The sequence below is a fragment of the Pomacea canaliculata genome, linkage group LG1 (assembly GCF_003073045.1).
Source record: "Pomacea canaliculata isolate SZHN2017 linkage group LG1, ASM307304v1, whole genome shotgun sequence".
Taxonomy (NCBI): domain Eukaryota; kingdom Metazoa; phylum Mollusca; class Gastropoda; order Architaenioglossa; family Ampullariidae; genus Pomacea; species Pomacea canaliculata.
The window spans coordinates 8,478,002-8,492,375 of NC_037590.1; the positions used below are offsets into that span (position 1 = coordinate 8,478,002).

Below are 14,374 nucleotides of genomic sequence, written 5' to 3' on the forward strand. Positions count from 1 at the left end.
GTGCACCCAGTGCATTTATGTAACCACCGCCTCTACTGCGGGAAGCTGATCACTTGTTTGGTTGCATGCGCTGGACTGTTTCATTCCGACGAAATCGTTGGTTTAAAATGTCAGAAGACACCCCGGGGCAATACCGCTTCTTTCAGCGAGATTCCATCATCATTAGACCCCAGACTAGTTCTTGTTTTAACCGATTCTAGTTCAAAACTAAGAAACCTGCCTGTAACTCCAGCATCTTGACAGCAGATGCTCGGCCAGTCATCACTGATGCACTGCTCACCCGCGTGTGACTAGTCACGTGATTTGACGGCCGAGAGCGGGTGGAAGACGCCCTTCACGCTCGCGCGTTGCCAGACTGTTCCTAATGAGCGCTGGAGCTGCGTGCTTGGCCAAATCATCATAATCTTGTTTGATGGCTGGCAACCATCATGCTAGCTGTTTCCAGGCTGGCATTTGTCGCGGGGCATTACGGTCCTCGTGCTGTGAACACCATTCCCGGCCTTCTGTTGAAGGAAATGTAATCCCGACAGAAGGCAGAAAAGACGGAGTGTGTGTGCAAGCAATTATTTCTCAACCAGAATGCTGTACAATTTTTTATGGATGTAAAAATCTGCTGAGCAAACTTGTGTCCAGTTAAGAGAACCTTTCTAGTGGATTGCCCTAGGGAGGTGCTATGTACCTACCCTGAAACTAACCCCCAAAGTAGTGTGAACAGGGTTGTCCGGCACAACTTTCTCTACTGGCCCGTGCGGAGTTCAAATACCGGCTGCGAATGAGAAATGTTTACAGCTCATCTGCATACGAATGGTTGACATTAAAACCTGCTGTGCGAGAATTGGTAATGTCGGCATGACATGCTACACTGGCTTCACAGGTAGCCGAGTGAATGACCTGTCCTGTCACTTCTGTGTTTTTGTTGGGGGAGAGACGACCTGAGGAAGGCTGGACGTTAGGCAGACATTTGAGACACGCTTAAAATATTTAAGCACAACTTAGCTATGAAAAGTAGACACTACCTTTCAAACATGTTCGTATTCTTTTATTATTTATTAATTTTTTTTTTGTGACGAAGATGAAGATAGAGGTTCTGTGACTAGAAGGTACAAAGTGAAAGAGGGCTTGATGTGAAAGATCGCAATACAGGAGCCCGTCGTTGACTCGGGATTTCACTGCTGCTGACATCACACAGTTGTGAAATAAATTTTGGACATATCTTTTTACATTTTCATCATGAACTGTGTTGTCTGGCTGCCCTCGACCTACCTCACCTGCAGATCGCGTAGGAACTGACAAGGTGGTCTACTTGGGTCCGGAACGATGTCAAGAAATAGTCCACCTGTCTGTCCCATGTCCAAGAACACCATCCCAACCCCCAACAACACACACACACATGTAGCCTAGCACGTGACAGTAAGAAAACTCGCTCTTGGTGTAAGTAAACATTTATCTAACCAGTTTCGTTTATGCTGGCACACCTGGGGATCGCACCTGCTTGTATATCAGTCACGTGCGGTATAAAAACGGCAAAGCTTTTTTTTTTTTTTAATTTGGGTATTAGTTTATTTCATTTGTGGTCCTTAGATACTATTCACTATAAACACTTCCCTTGGATACGGTGCGGCTGTGATCATGTTTGAATTTGAGCTGCGTGCAGCCGTTACATTAAAACAAAATATTTTATTTGCATGATGTAGTCAGTTTTGTACCGATTCCGCATTTACCCGTCTTTAGTCTTGAACTGATCCCGGGTTTCGCAAAACTTACTCTGGCCCTTCCCCCTCCCACATGCCCTCTTTTTCCACTTTGCTGTCAGGCGGAACGAAATGACCAATACAGTGAAAACTGGCTGTCCTGGATTCGGATCTCTTCTTGGACGCAGCGTTGTTTCTCTTCATGCTTGACTGGGAGACCACATCAGTCGTTAGCTCGGCGGTCAACACCAGTAGCAACCCCCTCACCTCCTCTCCCCACTTCCCCGCCCACCATCTCTACTGGAGGACGAACACTTTGCGCCGCATTAATTTCTCTGCGGATGTCGCGGAGGGATTCCAGGCTGATCCGCGACAGACTACAGGTGAGGTTGGTGGCGGTCTGTTTGTTGTTTCGCCGCTGACGGGCGAGGCTTGAGAGCGGCGATCAGCCGCTGTCAACAACAGCTTTGCGGCGGACGTCAACGACCACCTCCGATCGACCAGGCGACACGGAAGGGGAGGTGGGGGAGTCCGGGTGGGTGTGCATGCGACCGCTCAGGTGCTCGGGTGAGACTCTGTCCAGGCTGGCGGAACATGGTGTGAGGTGCGAGTCCAGTCAACGCTGACCAGCGGGTGTGAGTGGAGCTGAGGGCTGGCAGGTAGGTAGAGCAAACACTTGTGTAATCAAGAGACATCTTGGTGTTCCATCGACACTGCCACTCTGTCTTTCGTTGTGTCAGCCATGCACTGTGTGAACATTACCGTTTTTCTGTGAACAAAGCTTGATCACATTCAAGTCTGAATTCTTTCTAATCGTGGGTTTATTTGGCGTGGCGAGTATGAAAGTGTCCTGGTATTGTTGATTGCTATTTTGTGTGTATGGTTCTAACACTTCTGTTTTCCTCACCAACTGAGCTCTGGGATAAACAAAGTCTTTATCGTCTGTCCTGCTGCACCTTCTTCATCCCTACCGCTTGTTCTTCTGTCGCACCGTGTGTTCAGGGTGTAAGCACCGCCCACCATGCTCAGGACCGTTGCAGTCAGTGCGGCACCCGATGTAGTTTCCGTGCTTAACTAATAAATAGCTTTGCAGTCGACACAACTGGGCATCGATTCAATGAGATTTGTGCATTATATTCGCACTTATGTCCTCGGTTCGCTCTGACCTCCTGGGTGAGGTGAGTGATGGTGTCAGCAAAGACATTAATAATTACTGCGACTGATGAATGCGGAATCCATCGAAATGAAATCAGATTTGGCAGGTCCTGACCTCTCTATGATTAAGATATATCCGGGAACTGGTCCCGTGCTTCATCATCATCATCCATCATCATCAACATTCTTTTCCGACTCAATTTCTGCCGGTGAAATGACCGCCCCATTTATTTTTCTGATTTCTCTGTAACTTGTATTTTTTCTAGAATTCGAATGATAACAGTTAACGCCACAGACGTACAGATACAATAAGTAAATATAACGGATTCCCGAATGGTTTTGTTGCAATTTCCCAGCCGCAGAAAGCATTTCACACTAACATCTTTTCCTTCATTTACCCACCTCGGTAGCTTTCACTTCATAAACGTGTCACACTGCACACCTTTATCGATGTCATTTGTCTCATTAAACTTGGACTAGCAATAGACCTCGGACACGTGCTGACAGTTTCTAACGACCTGAAGATAACTGGAAGCCGATAAATGGATCCATCAGACAAGGCGGTCTGCCGGTGACAAGTCGCTTCATTTCCTGTGCAGTGTGCGGTGGCTAAACCTGTGCATTGTACTCTCCATATCCTCCTCCCTCATTTCCTCTCACGCCGGTCGTAAACATCGACCGAAATATCGCCGCTGACACGCAGACAACATGTCCCCGCCACAGTAGTAAGACTGGAAGACTCACAGAACATGACTAAATATCTGACTTGGGTGTTTTGTGGGGGATTGGAACACATGCATCCCACTCTGAAAGTTATGTCACATTTTCTAAAGATATTGTGAATTTTCTGTGCTGGGATTGTCACCTTATAATTTTGTCAACCGTTGACCAGACGCTCCCTCCGGACAGGCTCACCCGCACCACCGCTGGCTTCGAACGTGAACACCGCTTGCTACCCAAAGCTGGAAGTAAATTAATTTCCTGCTCTCCGAGATGTACCCTGTCGTGTCACACGAAGGAAACGAGTTCTCCTCCTTTCATAGAAGAATATTCCCTGCCGTTCATAAAATAATTTCTCAAGCGCCGTCACTCGACCCCGACGCTGACCTTTTCTAACTTCACACAAAAGCTGGACTCGGCGCCTACAAGACGAGGCGACACACAGAATATCCTCGCGTGCCTCCCACGGCCTCGCCGGGTTAAAGGTGTTCAGCGCGGATTATGGAAGACAGTTCGAGTCTGACATCCAATCCTCCAGCAGCCAGGACAAGTTCGTAACAAGCAGGACACGGCACTGTGTTTTATTTACCTGCAGGTGGGAGTTGTTTGTGTCAAGGAACTGGCGGTGGATTTTTTTTTTCTTTGCCAGCGACTTCGATCTGAGTAAGTGGTAGTGAGTGTAACCAAAATCTACATTTCAAACGGCAGTCGACGCTCTCACGAAGCAGGTGAACATCAAAGACAGGACACCGCGTGAGAAAAACACATTTGAAGTGTTCTGTCTTTGTCACTAATGTCGCCGGGGCATAACGGAGAAGGACGAGGGATCTGAGGTATGGAGACATTGTGAGATCACTTTGTTATCAAGAGTTTGCTGTGTAACATTCGGGGAAATTGAGGTATGTACCAGTATCCCGTTGTGATCAGGAATTCATATTGAAGCTCATGAAGAACGGTAGGTATAACATTATCATGCTCATTAGTTTTCCATTGATTATTGAATTTGATGTATAACATTATCGAGTTATTATCAAGATTTCGCAGTGTGACAAGTGAGGATTTTGAAGTACAGCGGTGGTTAGGCTATTATCAAGATTTCTCATTTTGTGATGTTTGGGAACTTGAAGTACAATGACGGTTATTCTGTTGTCAAAATTGTGCGGTAAGACGTATGGGGAACTTGAGTTTATCAAGGTTTATAACATTTCTTTCTCCACCGGGAGCTGCTTGTTGAGATCTCGACCAGTGAGGGTGCTGGAGGTTTTCCTGGGGTTCTCCGATTGCTCAGTTCTGAGGGTTTTCCTCATTCTTGCTGAGCTGCCGGCCCTCCAGAAGCTGTCGTCCCTTATCTGGGGCCTTCAGGGTCCACTGAGTGGCCAACACACAAACCCTAGGCTTGCACACACAGGAGTAAACACAATATGGTCCTGCAAAGAATTTTGTTTCATGTGCCTGAAGTGTGCTTTGCCTAAACCAAACAATCGTTAAGCTGGGAATAGTTCCGTTGAGAAGTTTCTGCAAGTAGTTACAACCAAACCATCAACAGACTTGCAGACTGGAGGGTAGTGCTTGTGGTGTGTGCCACAGTCCTGGTACACTTCAGCCAAGTACCCGTGTGCCTGCCGACCTGGTGGGGTGGATTACCCTGGATCTTCCCATTTCTGCAGCAATGGCTGAGGCTGAAGTGACAAGTGTTTGTCGTTGAGGTAGACCACTTGTCAGTTAGTATACCATGTGTCACGTGCGTGTAACTGCCACACACAAAACACAGATGTAGCTCTAAAACACTACGAGTGGGTGCCACACTAAATATTACCTATGGATGTAACGGTAATATGTATATAAAGTTAAAATACCACCTATACTTGTAACTAAAAGCATTTTTGCGTGTATAAAGCTTCAAAACCCACCTATATGTGGTACAGGTAAGACCACGTACGTTGCTATGTTCTAAAACCCATTTAACAGAGTTTTGAACCGTTTGAAGAAAAAAAAAACCAACCTAAACACGTGCAGCATACCATAATAAAACTAACGGCATATTACACTGAATACAGTTTTCAAACTGCTATACATATATCAGGATTCCACTAGAAACGCAAGAATCGGCGCCCAATCACAAAACAGTTCATGCAAAAATCCTGGTCTTGGGAATGTGGTTCACAGGAAACAAGAAAAACATCCCCCTCCCGATCCTCATTCGGTTTTTTTTTTGCGGTTAGTGTAGCTTTGATCACGAAAGTTTTTTGGCTGTGGAGAAGATTGTTCGATAGTTCAGCGATCATTGAAACCACACCAAGGCGTTGCTGAGTGACGAAAATCAACTTGCACGTGAAGAACTCTTACCCTGGGTTACAGGTGTACCTGGGAACAAAGCGGGTGTGCCGCGAGCTCTCTATTACCGGCGCAATAATCATTGTTTGCATGAATGGAGTTCATTACATGCCACCCTGGTAAAACGGTTTGGGACTGTCTTCAGTGTGGGTGTGTGCGTGAACGGCGGTAGTCAGAGTGATGTGCAAACTGCACCCGACAAAGAGGAAAGGTATACCCACGATCGCCCAGGCGTGACCCTTCAACCCGAGGAGAGCAGACGACACAAAGGGCGCAGCACGGAGCTGTTCTCATGGTAGCACCACGGACAAACTTCTGGACTACTTGCAGACGAAATTTCCCTACTTTAACTGCCAGAGCTACAATTTGTGGGAACTGGAGGTCGAGGACTTTTGCCTAAAAAGAAAAAGTATATTTTTCACTTTGAAAATTAAATTTTATGGCAAAATAGTTGACCAAGACATAACAACCAGCAGCTCCAATAATCTGTCACGGGGTTGGCTGGAGAAGGGGGCGGGATGATTGAGACCGGTTGACCCAGCACCCCACCAACCACTCGGCTCCTACCCTATTCCTCGTAAAACAAGTCGGAATAAAAGCCAGTGACCAGGGGCCTGGAAAACACGATTCCAGCTCGACCTTCAACACGTTCGTTTTAAAAACTAATTCCCTGTTCATTAGTATTGTCATAGTATGGTCTATCCACTCAAGCCCGTCTCACCACAGAACTAAAACTACATTTTACATCATTGCAGTGATTGTAACAACGCAGCTGTGGGACTCGAGTGGAGGGCTAACTTCTAACTCCGAACATACACTGGTGCCAGATTTATGACAACAATACACTCGAGCTCTGCATTGACCTCAAACTCCGGGGTCAAGTGCACAACACGTCGCTAGCCTCCACATAAAAGTCAACTGTGAGAACAGTCTGTTAAATGCTTATAAATTGCAAACATTTAGTTAGCCGTGGGACTAAGGCCAAGTTTAAATGTTTATAATTTGTAAATCATTTTAGTTGGTTAAAAAAAAATAAAGAAAGGTCGTCTCCTAGCCATTTTTAGGTCGTTGGGGCGTGAGATGTGAGAGTTAACCCTCTCTACAAAGCTCATCTAGTTCTCCCTCTCACTGCTTGAGCTTTCCCAAACCCTGTATAGAGTGAACTTAACTCGAAACAGCTGGGTGGTATGTTTGCTGTGCCAAGTATCCGATTCCCTATTTCTTTTACAAGCCGATATAAGTCAGCTCTGTGCCTAGTTCCTAGCGACACACCACGCTACATTGTCAAAAGATCAACGGCATTAATTACATGGGTAATTACATCAGCTGACACAGTCAAGAAGAATCCTGATTTAGAGGCGGAGTGGTGGGGTCAAATAAAGATACAACTGTAGGGGGCGTCGTCGCACCTCAAATGTGATTCATGGCTGGATTGTGTTGGTACTTGTGTTGGACTCAAGAGTTTGTTGGACCTGTCCCTTCCCCCTTTCCTGAAGTTATCGACAATTCTGTGCACAGAAAAAATTAGGAGCATTCATAAATCTAGCCCCTCTGTCTTGATACAAAAGAAAGTTTGCCGAGGGGGTAAATGAACGTCACGAGGTCTGGGACTGAAAACCATGGCTGTCGCGAGACTGGTACGCGAGGACCACTTGTCCTCATTACACATCCTGATCACATTTCTTAATGCATTCTTACAGTTCTTCGTGCATATTCATTAATGTAGTCTCCCAGTCATTCGCACATTCGTGTACTAAGCATGGTCTACCTCTATATTTTCGTCAGTGGACGTTTCCAAGGAGGTTAAGATATGATAGTAGTTTACGGCTTCACAATCCTACTAAAGCTTAGAATAAAAAGAAACCCACACATGCAGTATGAGTATAATTTACAATGCATGTTTCGAATATTTTAAAATTAAAAATAAACCTAACCCTAACCCTTAAAAGAAGCTTTTTGAGAAATTTGGCTCCACGGCATTTTTATGCTGTAAATGATTAGTCAGTGCAACCTTTAATCTTTTAGTCACCGTAGAATGCACAAGAAGTATCGACTTTACACTGTGGTATTTTCTTTGTTCTTTCTTTGTTTATTTGCAGAATTGTCGACTCGGCATCTTGCAGCTGAGGAGAGAGGTTTCAGATGAAGCCCGCTGCCATGGCGTTCGACCATTTCGCCCTCACTGACGTCACTGTTCGATCAGCACGTGTCGGCCAGAGCGAGGCGGGAGCGTTTAGGCCACTGGACAGCGTCTACCACCATAGCTCTCTTCCCAGCATGCCCCACAGCAGCAGGAATTCCAGAAATGCTAGCGGAACCTCCATGATTGCATACACAGAACGCATGCGCGAGATATCAAAAGCGCGCGCAGAGTTCGCCGCCAACCCCGAATTTGCTCAAGGCGTAGGGTTAGAGGTCAGAGCGAACCACATCCCCAAAAGACACGGGATCTTTGGGCACGGCCAACAGTCCTCGCTACTCCAGCGACGTCGACCACTGTCGCTGGACGAGCTCACGGGCCGACGCGGAAACAACGACGACGACACAGACCCAGCCCCTGGCAAGGCTACGAAGCGGAGGAGCTCATCTCTTCCTCCGGATATCTCCTCCAACGCCGCCTTCTCCACGCCGAAGAATAACGGCGACGAAAGAGTGAAGGTCAGTTTTGTGAGCGCCTCTGACCTTTTCGATCTCGTGGACTTCAGCCTCCGGAGCAAACGTTCCCGCCATGAGGCTATCAAAACTGCCAAGATGGAGGAAAGCTTGAAGTTCATCAACGACCATCTGGAATTGTTCCAACTCAGTCGCGACCTAGCCGCTCCAAGACCGTTCCGAGAACGATCTCGGGAGGTCAAGAGTGACGTGTCGGGGTTAAAGGTCGAAGGCATGGCTAGCCCAAGAGAGGGGAAAAGTGAGGACAGCGAGAAGAGGATGAAGACCACAGGTGAACTGCTGACGTCAGTGAAGGAAGAAGAGAGCAGTGACATCCCCGACGACTCGTTGCGAGAAATGACGATGTCTTCTCAGCGACACAAGCTGCGGTACCGACCCAGCCGCGCCAAGCGCATGAAGCTGCACAGGTCAGGACTGGGTGTCATACCCGAGGACGACATGCACTCTCAGTCAGAGTATGGTGGAAACGAACCTTCACAAGACCCGTCCATCTCCCACCTACAGCGAGGTTTCGCTTCCTCTTCTCACAGTAACGTACTTTATAATTCAAACCTGCCCACCTCGTCTCAAACCAGTCAAACAGCAGACCTTCCCATCCTGGATGGTAACAGAATTGTACCATCTACCACTTCTCTGGCCGCCATTAAAGTGTCTCGCAAAAAAGAGAAGTCAGACTCCTCCCGCCCGACCTCTGACATCATAAACCAGCTTTCCGAGGGCCCTCGGACCCCGTCTGGTTCCGACCATCATGGGGTGGGCGCCTCTGGAAAGTCTGGAGCACTCAACGAAACTTCAGCCGTGCCCAGAGCGGACGATAGAGACGCTACAGGCAAGGTGTCGGACCCACCCGCTGACAAGCGAGAACTGAGCGTGAATCCGCGAGATCTTGCTGACTTCGGGATTCTGAGGAGCGAACCTCTTAAGCCAAGAAATGTGCAAGAAGACAGATCAACGAAAATGAGCCGAGCGCAGACAGAACTTCCCCACGCGCGGGCGCGTGCACGTGCTCAGAAGAAAATTCGCAGACTCATCTTCCTGAGGGATTACCCAGACCAGAGTTACTGTCACAGGTAGTCAGGACCACGATAGGACATAGGAAATGGCAACTTCCGGTCAATCTGTCAATGCTCTTCTGAGGAATGGACTGTCAAAAACAGTTGGTGCACGACCTTTGACCGTTAACTTAGGTATAAGCACATACTTCTCGTCAGGTTCCATCTAGTGTAGGTACCTTACAACTAATTTGGCATTGTGACATTTACATTACATATCAAAATGTGGCTGACCACCTGTGGTCTACATTGCTGTGTGTAACATAGATTACAATGAAGTCAGATTATTGAGATGACATGAAGATATGAATGTAGCACCGGGGTGTATGACAGCACTGAAAATATCACCGCAGTCTAAACTACAATTTAGTTGATGTAGAGATACATCTCCGCCTGCGAACATGAGGGTGAACTAGAAAACAAGAGAAAGCGTGTGTGTATCAGAGCCTTCTTTACGGGGGAAGAGAAGGGGGTGTGCGCGCTCGTCTCTGAAAAAGAAACGAATAGAGAGAAAGAATTGACTTATTCGTTCATATTAATGATCACCTGCAGTAGTGCTTTGTGTTATGAGTGCCTATAGGCCTTTTATTCCTACGGCTGATTATGCAACGAAGGATTACCTAAACTCATGAATATTTAGCTAGATTCTTTTCTCTGAGGCTATGGGTGAGAGATGCCGACGCCTTGTACACAGGACTACAAATAAAGACATCGATCTCTCTACCTGTCGGATATCGATTTCCACATGCGGTTCTTGTAAGCTCGTCTGATATTTCTTGCCTACAAATGCAAATTGACGATATTTTCACATTCTCACAGGGTGCCTAGAAGCTCCTTTGCCATATTAACTATTTATAGAAGGGAGACATGAGAACCTGTCCAACCATAGCGGGTTGGGTGTTTATTTTCCATACGCATGATCGCACAAATGGTAAACAACAAAGAACACCCTTGGAGATAACAAGACGACGTCAGTATAACGACGAATGTTTACTTGCCATGACTAGTGTGTATGCATACTAATGTGTCAGTCTTGTGGTTGGAAAAAGTCTTTAAAAACAATCTTTTTCCAATCTGTGTACCAACCTCGGGCAGGGACTGTTTTTTTCCAGTTGCTGTTAGCTTTCAGATATAAGCGATGTGCTTGTGGCGGTAGATTCGGGAATACATTTTTTATTATCATCTGGCGTTGATGCGCCATAATCAGGTGTTTACAGAGAAATGTCAAGGGACTCTTTTAATCGTTTGCTTCGACGAAGTCTCGTCCTCCGTCACGTGACCTCATGACGTTTCAGTAAGATTGTTCACCAAGTGAGACAGAACCTTGCCTCGAGAATGTGCTGCAGCCGACTGCCATGAAAAGATTCGAAATTTACTTTTCGCCAGTTTCCGAAAGACAGACCCTTACAAAAAGAGTGGGTTATACGGATTAAAAGTCTCGATCCCAAAACGGAAAACCTCTGGGAGCCCAAAGAGTGGGACGCATCATACTCAAAGCATTGTGTTGACGAGTTTCCTCGGGATGCATCTTGATAAATGTAATAAGGAAACAGGCAAATTAAATAATTTAAAACAGTGAGAGATTATTTTCTTCTTTTTTTATATAGATTTAATTGTTTATACCTTTATTGAGAAAACAACTTTGATTGCGGATAACATAACTTCCAAAACACACAGAAATGGGAGATAACACGCGCTACCTTTTTTATGTGGCTTGCGTCCCTTGGATCAGTTTATCATTTGACAGTTGTTTAATAATAATGATAATGGGAACTTATAACGCACAGCATCACGACCAATATAGATCGGACTGTCTGACCAGACCAATAATGATACATGAAAGTAAACAGTGAGGTACGTATAGACACACTTAACAACATAAAGATGAGGTACAAGAGTAGAAAGTAAAGCAGTGAATGAAGTGCCAGCCATGAAACTTGTTCTAATTCGACAACTTTTAGACACTATGAAGGGCTGCATACAGTTTATTGTGGTGTATCTAGTGTAAACGTGACTTCATCTTTCAACAGAAAAGCATCAGAATGCAAACGGAAAGACTAGGAGGAATAAATGAACAGAAAAAGTCAACTTGTGCATGCTTCCCTTTATAGTGTGTTTTACTTGTAAACAAAAGTTTCCTCGTGATGCATCTTGACAAAGATAACAAAAATTCAGACAAATTAAAATAAACAGTTTAAAACAGTGAGAGACTAACATTTCTTCTGTTTTAATATAGTAATTTATGATATCTGTATTTTGGAATGACAACATACCTTACACGCTTTTCATCTTGCAGGGATACTAACAAGAGTGCTCACATAAAAAAAATAAACACAAAAGTGCTAGTTACAAGATGATTACAAGAGAAGGATAATGTTGTGTGTCAGGGAAATGTCTTATTTCCTGTGTACGCGTAGTTCGACAGTGTGTGCGAGTGTGTGTGCGAGTGTGTCTACCACGTGAGAATAAAAGAGAACAAAGGGTGAAATTCGTAAACCCTGTGCAGGAGCATAACATAGCTGATGGCACGTGACACTCGTGACGACAGCTCACCTCCAGGTGTTTCGCTCAGTGAACAGTGTGTGACATTCCCAACGCAGCCGCCGAGACGGTTGGTCCTACCTGTACAGGTGTGAATACAGACAGCGGAGTCTGTGCATTTAGTTCCTTGCCGAGTAAAGGTAAACAAATATGTTTTTATATTGTCATGAATTCTTAATTCTGATTTCACAGCAAAAGTATTGTTAAATTGTTTCATGAGAAAAATCTTAACGTTCAATAAGAAATCACGTGATGAGTTTAACTCAGGGAGACTAATAGTAGCAATGAATGGTAGTCTCATTAGTCATTAAGTTGCAGGAACTAATGAGGAGGAACAGTTACGGAGGACCTGCTGAAACAGATCCCTAACTACAGGAGGGCCTGAGAGACTTCTTCCTACACCGGACCCACCCAGGGGGGACTGTCAGCAGAGGGAGGACTGGGTAGCTCGAACCAAGCCGGGTAGCCCAGGAGTTTCTTCCCTTGTCGGTCGTCGAGGAATCGAACATCCTGTCGACGTTTCCACTAATGTTCTGGCCAAAGAGTCTGGAAGTGTCTACCAGCATTTGTGTTTCCATTGAAATATGTGCAGTGACGTGTTAGTGTAGTTGCTAGTGTGACAGCGCACGTGCCTGGCAGTGATCGGGTGGAGGACGAGCATTCCTGGCGCTGAGGTCGTGAGAGCATCGTACATCGGGATGGCAGATGACGGGAATGTAAGTGTTATCTTCGACTTATTCTAATTTTTTCAGTGTGACCACTGTGGTTGTCCGTGAACAATTGGTGACCCGACGTGATTGCGGGGCTGTCTGTCTGTCACGTGCCTCATGTGTTTTTTCGAACTGTTTAACCATTGGTGGCTCAGTGACTAAACGTGTTTGTCGAGTGTATGTGGAATGTAAGAGAATATTAGAACTGGAAAAGGTTAAAAACGTGACAAGCTGTTTAGTGAACACTGCTCACCCATACGTTTGGCCAGACAGAGCTGTAGAATGTTACTCAGGCCAAAGATGTAGAGAAGGAAAGACGTGGTGAGTCACGAGTGGACATCTCCCGAGAGAGTTGTCTGTTGTGAAGGGTGATGTCCATCAACTTGCTTACGGCGCGGTACTCACCCGTTTGTGGAAAAACCTCGCCTAGACGAGGCATGGCAACTTTTTGTTGGGTTTTTATGGAATAGTAATACAACTTATGTAAATTTTGAAGAATGAACGTATAAGAGGAAGTTATGTGGATTAGAAAATATGGTTGAAAATAGAAATATAATGTAGCTTGGAGTTACAGGTTGTAGGTGTCTGGACCACAAGAGCAGGAGTTCTACTGGAGAGAAGAATCGCCTCTTAGAGCATTCCGGGAGCAACGGTTTTGGCTCCGCATCCAGCAGACGTGAGCTAGGCGCTACGTGACGTCACTGACGGTTACCTCCCCTGTTGCCGGTGTGTGGACAGCCAGTGTGTTCAGCTAGTGTGTTATTCATACGTGACGTCACTGAAGATTACCTCCCCTGTGGCCTGTGTGTGGCCAGTGTGTACGGCTAGTGTGTGTTATTCATACATGACGTCACTGAAGATTACCTCCCCCTGTGGCCAGTGTGGACGGCTAGTGTGTTTTATTCACATATTTAGATTCCTGTTGACGATACCTGTGAAGAGCGGCGAACTGTAAGTAGATTTTTCATGAGTGGCAAGAATACTTGTGCAATTATAAACAATAAGATAATACTGCTACCTTCACCTTACCCTGAGTGTGGTGTTTATTGCAGGAAGCTTGGTAGTGTGTGAGCGTGTGGTTATCTCCCCATTAGGTACTCTATTCTATTGTTTTAAGGAAAAAAATTTTGGGTTGTTCCTCAAACTACATGTATTGAACTTGAAATCTTGATAATTAGTAGTGTTCACATTATTACATTTGAAGAATCTGAATTCTCTTCTTCGTTTGCTCGTTAGGATTGCTTATGTGTTTACTTCATCTTTACAGAGAACTGCCATTGTGGGCTTTGTTGTGTTTACTGAGATTTGGATTTGAGATGTGTGTACACCCACTGCTTTGATTGATGATTGAGTGTAGTTGTTTCCTGACTAGTCTTGATTGAACTAGGGCTTGTTGTGACGACACATGCCGTGATTAAAGTATTTGTGAGAGAATTTTGGATGATTTTCTTTTATACCTTGTTGTTATATTAACGTTGTTGATAGTTGTTATTGATGG

The 14,374-nt window shown here is 45.5% G+C and overlaps 1 protein-coding gene across 3 annotated transcripts; it reads left to right on the forward strand.

The window, feature by feature from the left end:
• Nucleotides 1–81: 81 nt before the first annotated feature.
• Nucleotides 82–11,817, forward strand: LOC112562971. 3 transcript variants are annotated; one of them, XM_025236629.1, is made up of 2 exons: nucleotides 82–2,350; nucleotides 8,000–11,816. In XM_025236629.1, exon 2 carries the CDS (start codon nucleotides 8,043–8,045, stop codon nucleotides 9,645–9,647), a length of 1,605 nt encoding a protein of 534 aa, XP_025092414.1. In that variant the 5' UTR covers nucleotides 82–2,350; nucleotides 8,000–8,042; the 3' UTR covers nucleotides 9,648–11,816. The 3 variants fall into 3 exon arrangements, with proteins under 3 accessions (XP_025092414.1, XP_025092423.1, XP_025092405.1); XM_025236638.1 differs by lacking the exon at nucleotides 82–2,350 and adding an exon at nucleotides 3,389–4,399 and having other exon boundaries at nucleotides 8,000–11,817; XM_025236620.1 differs by lacking the exon at nucleotides 82–2,350 and adding an exon at nucleotides 3,390–4,521.
• Nucleotides 11,818–14,374: the final 2,557 nt, after the last annotated feature.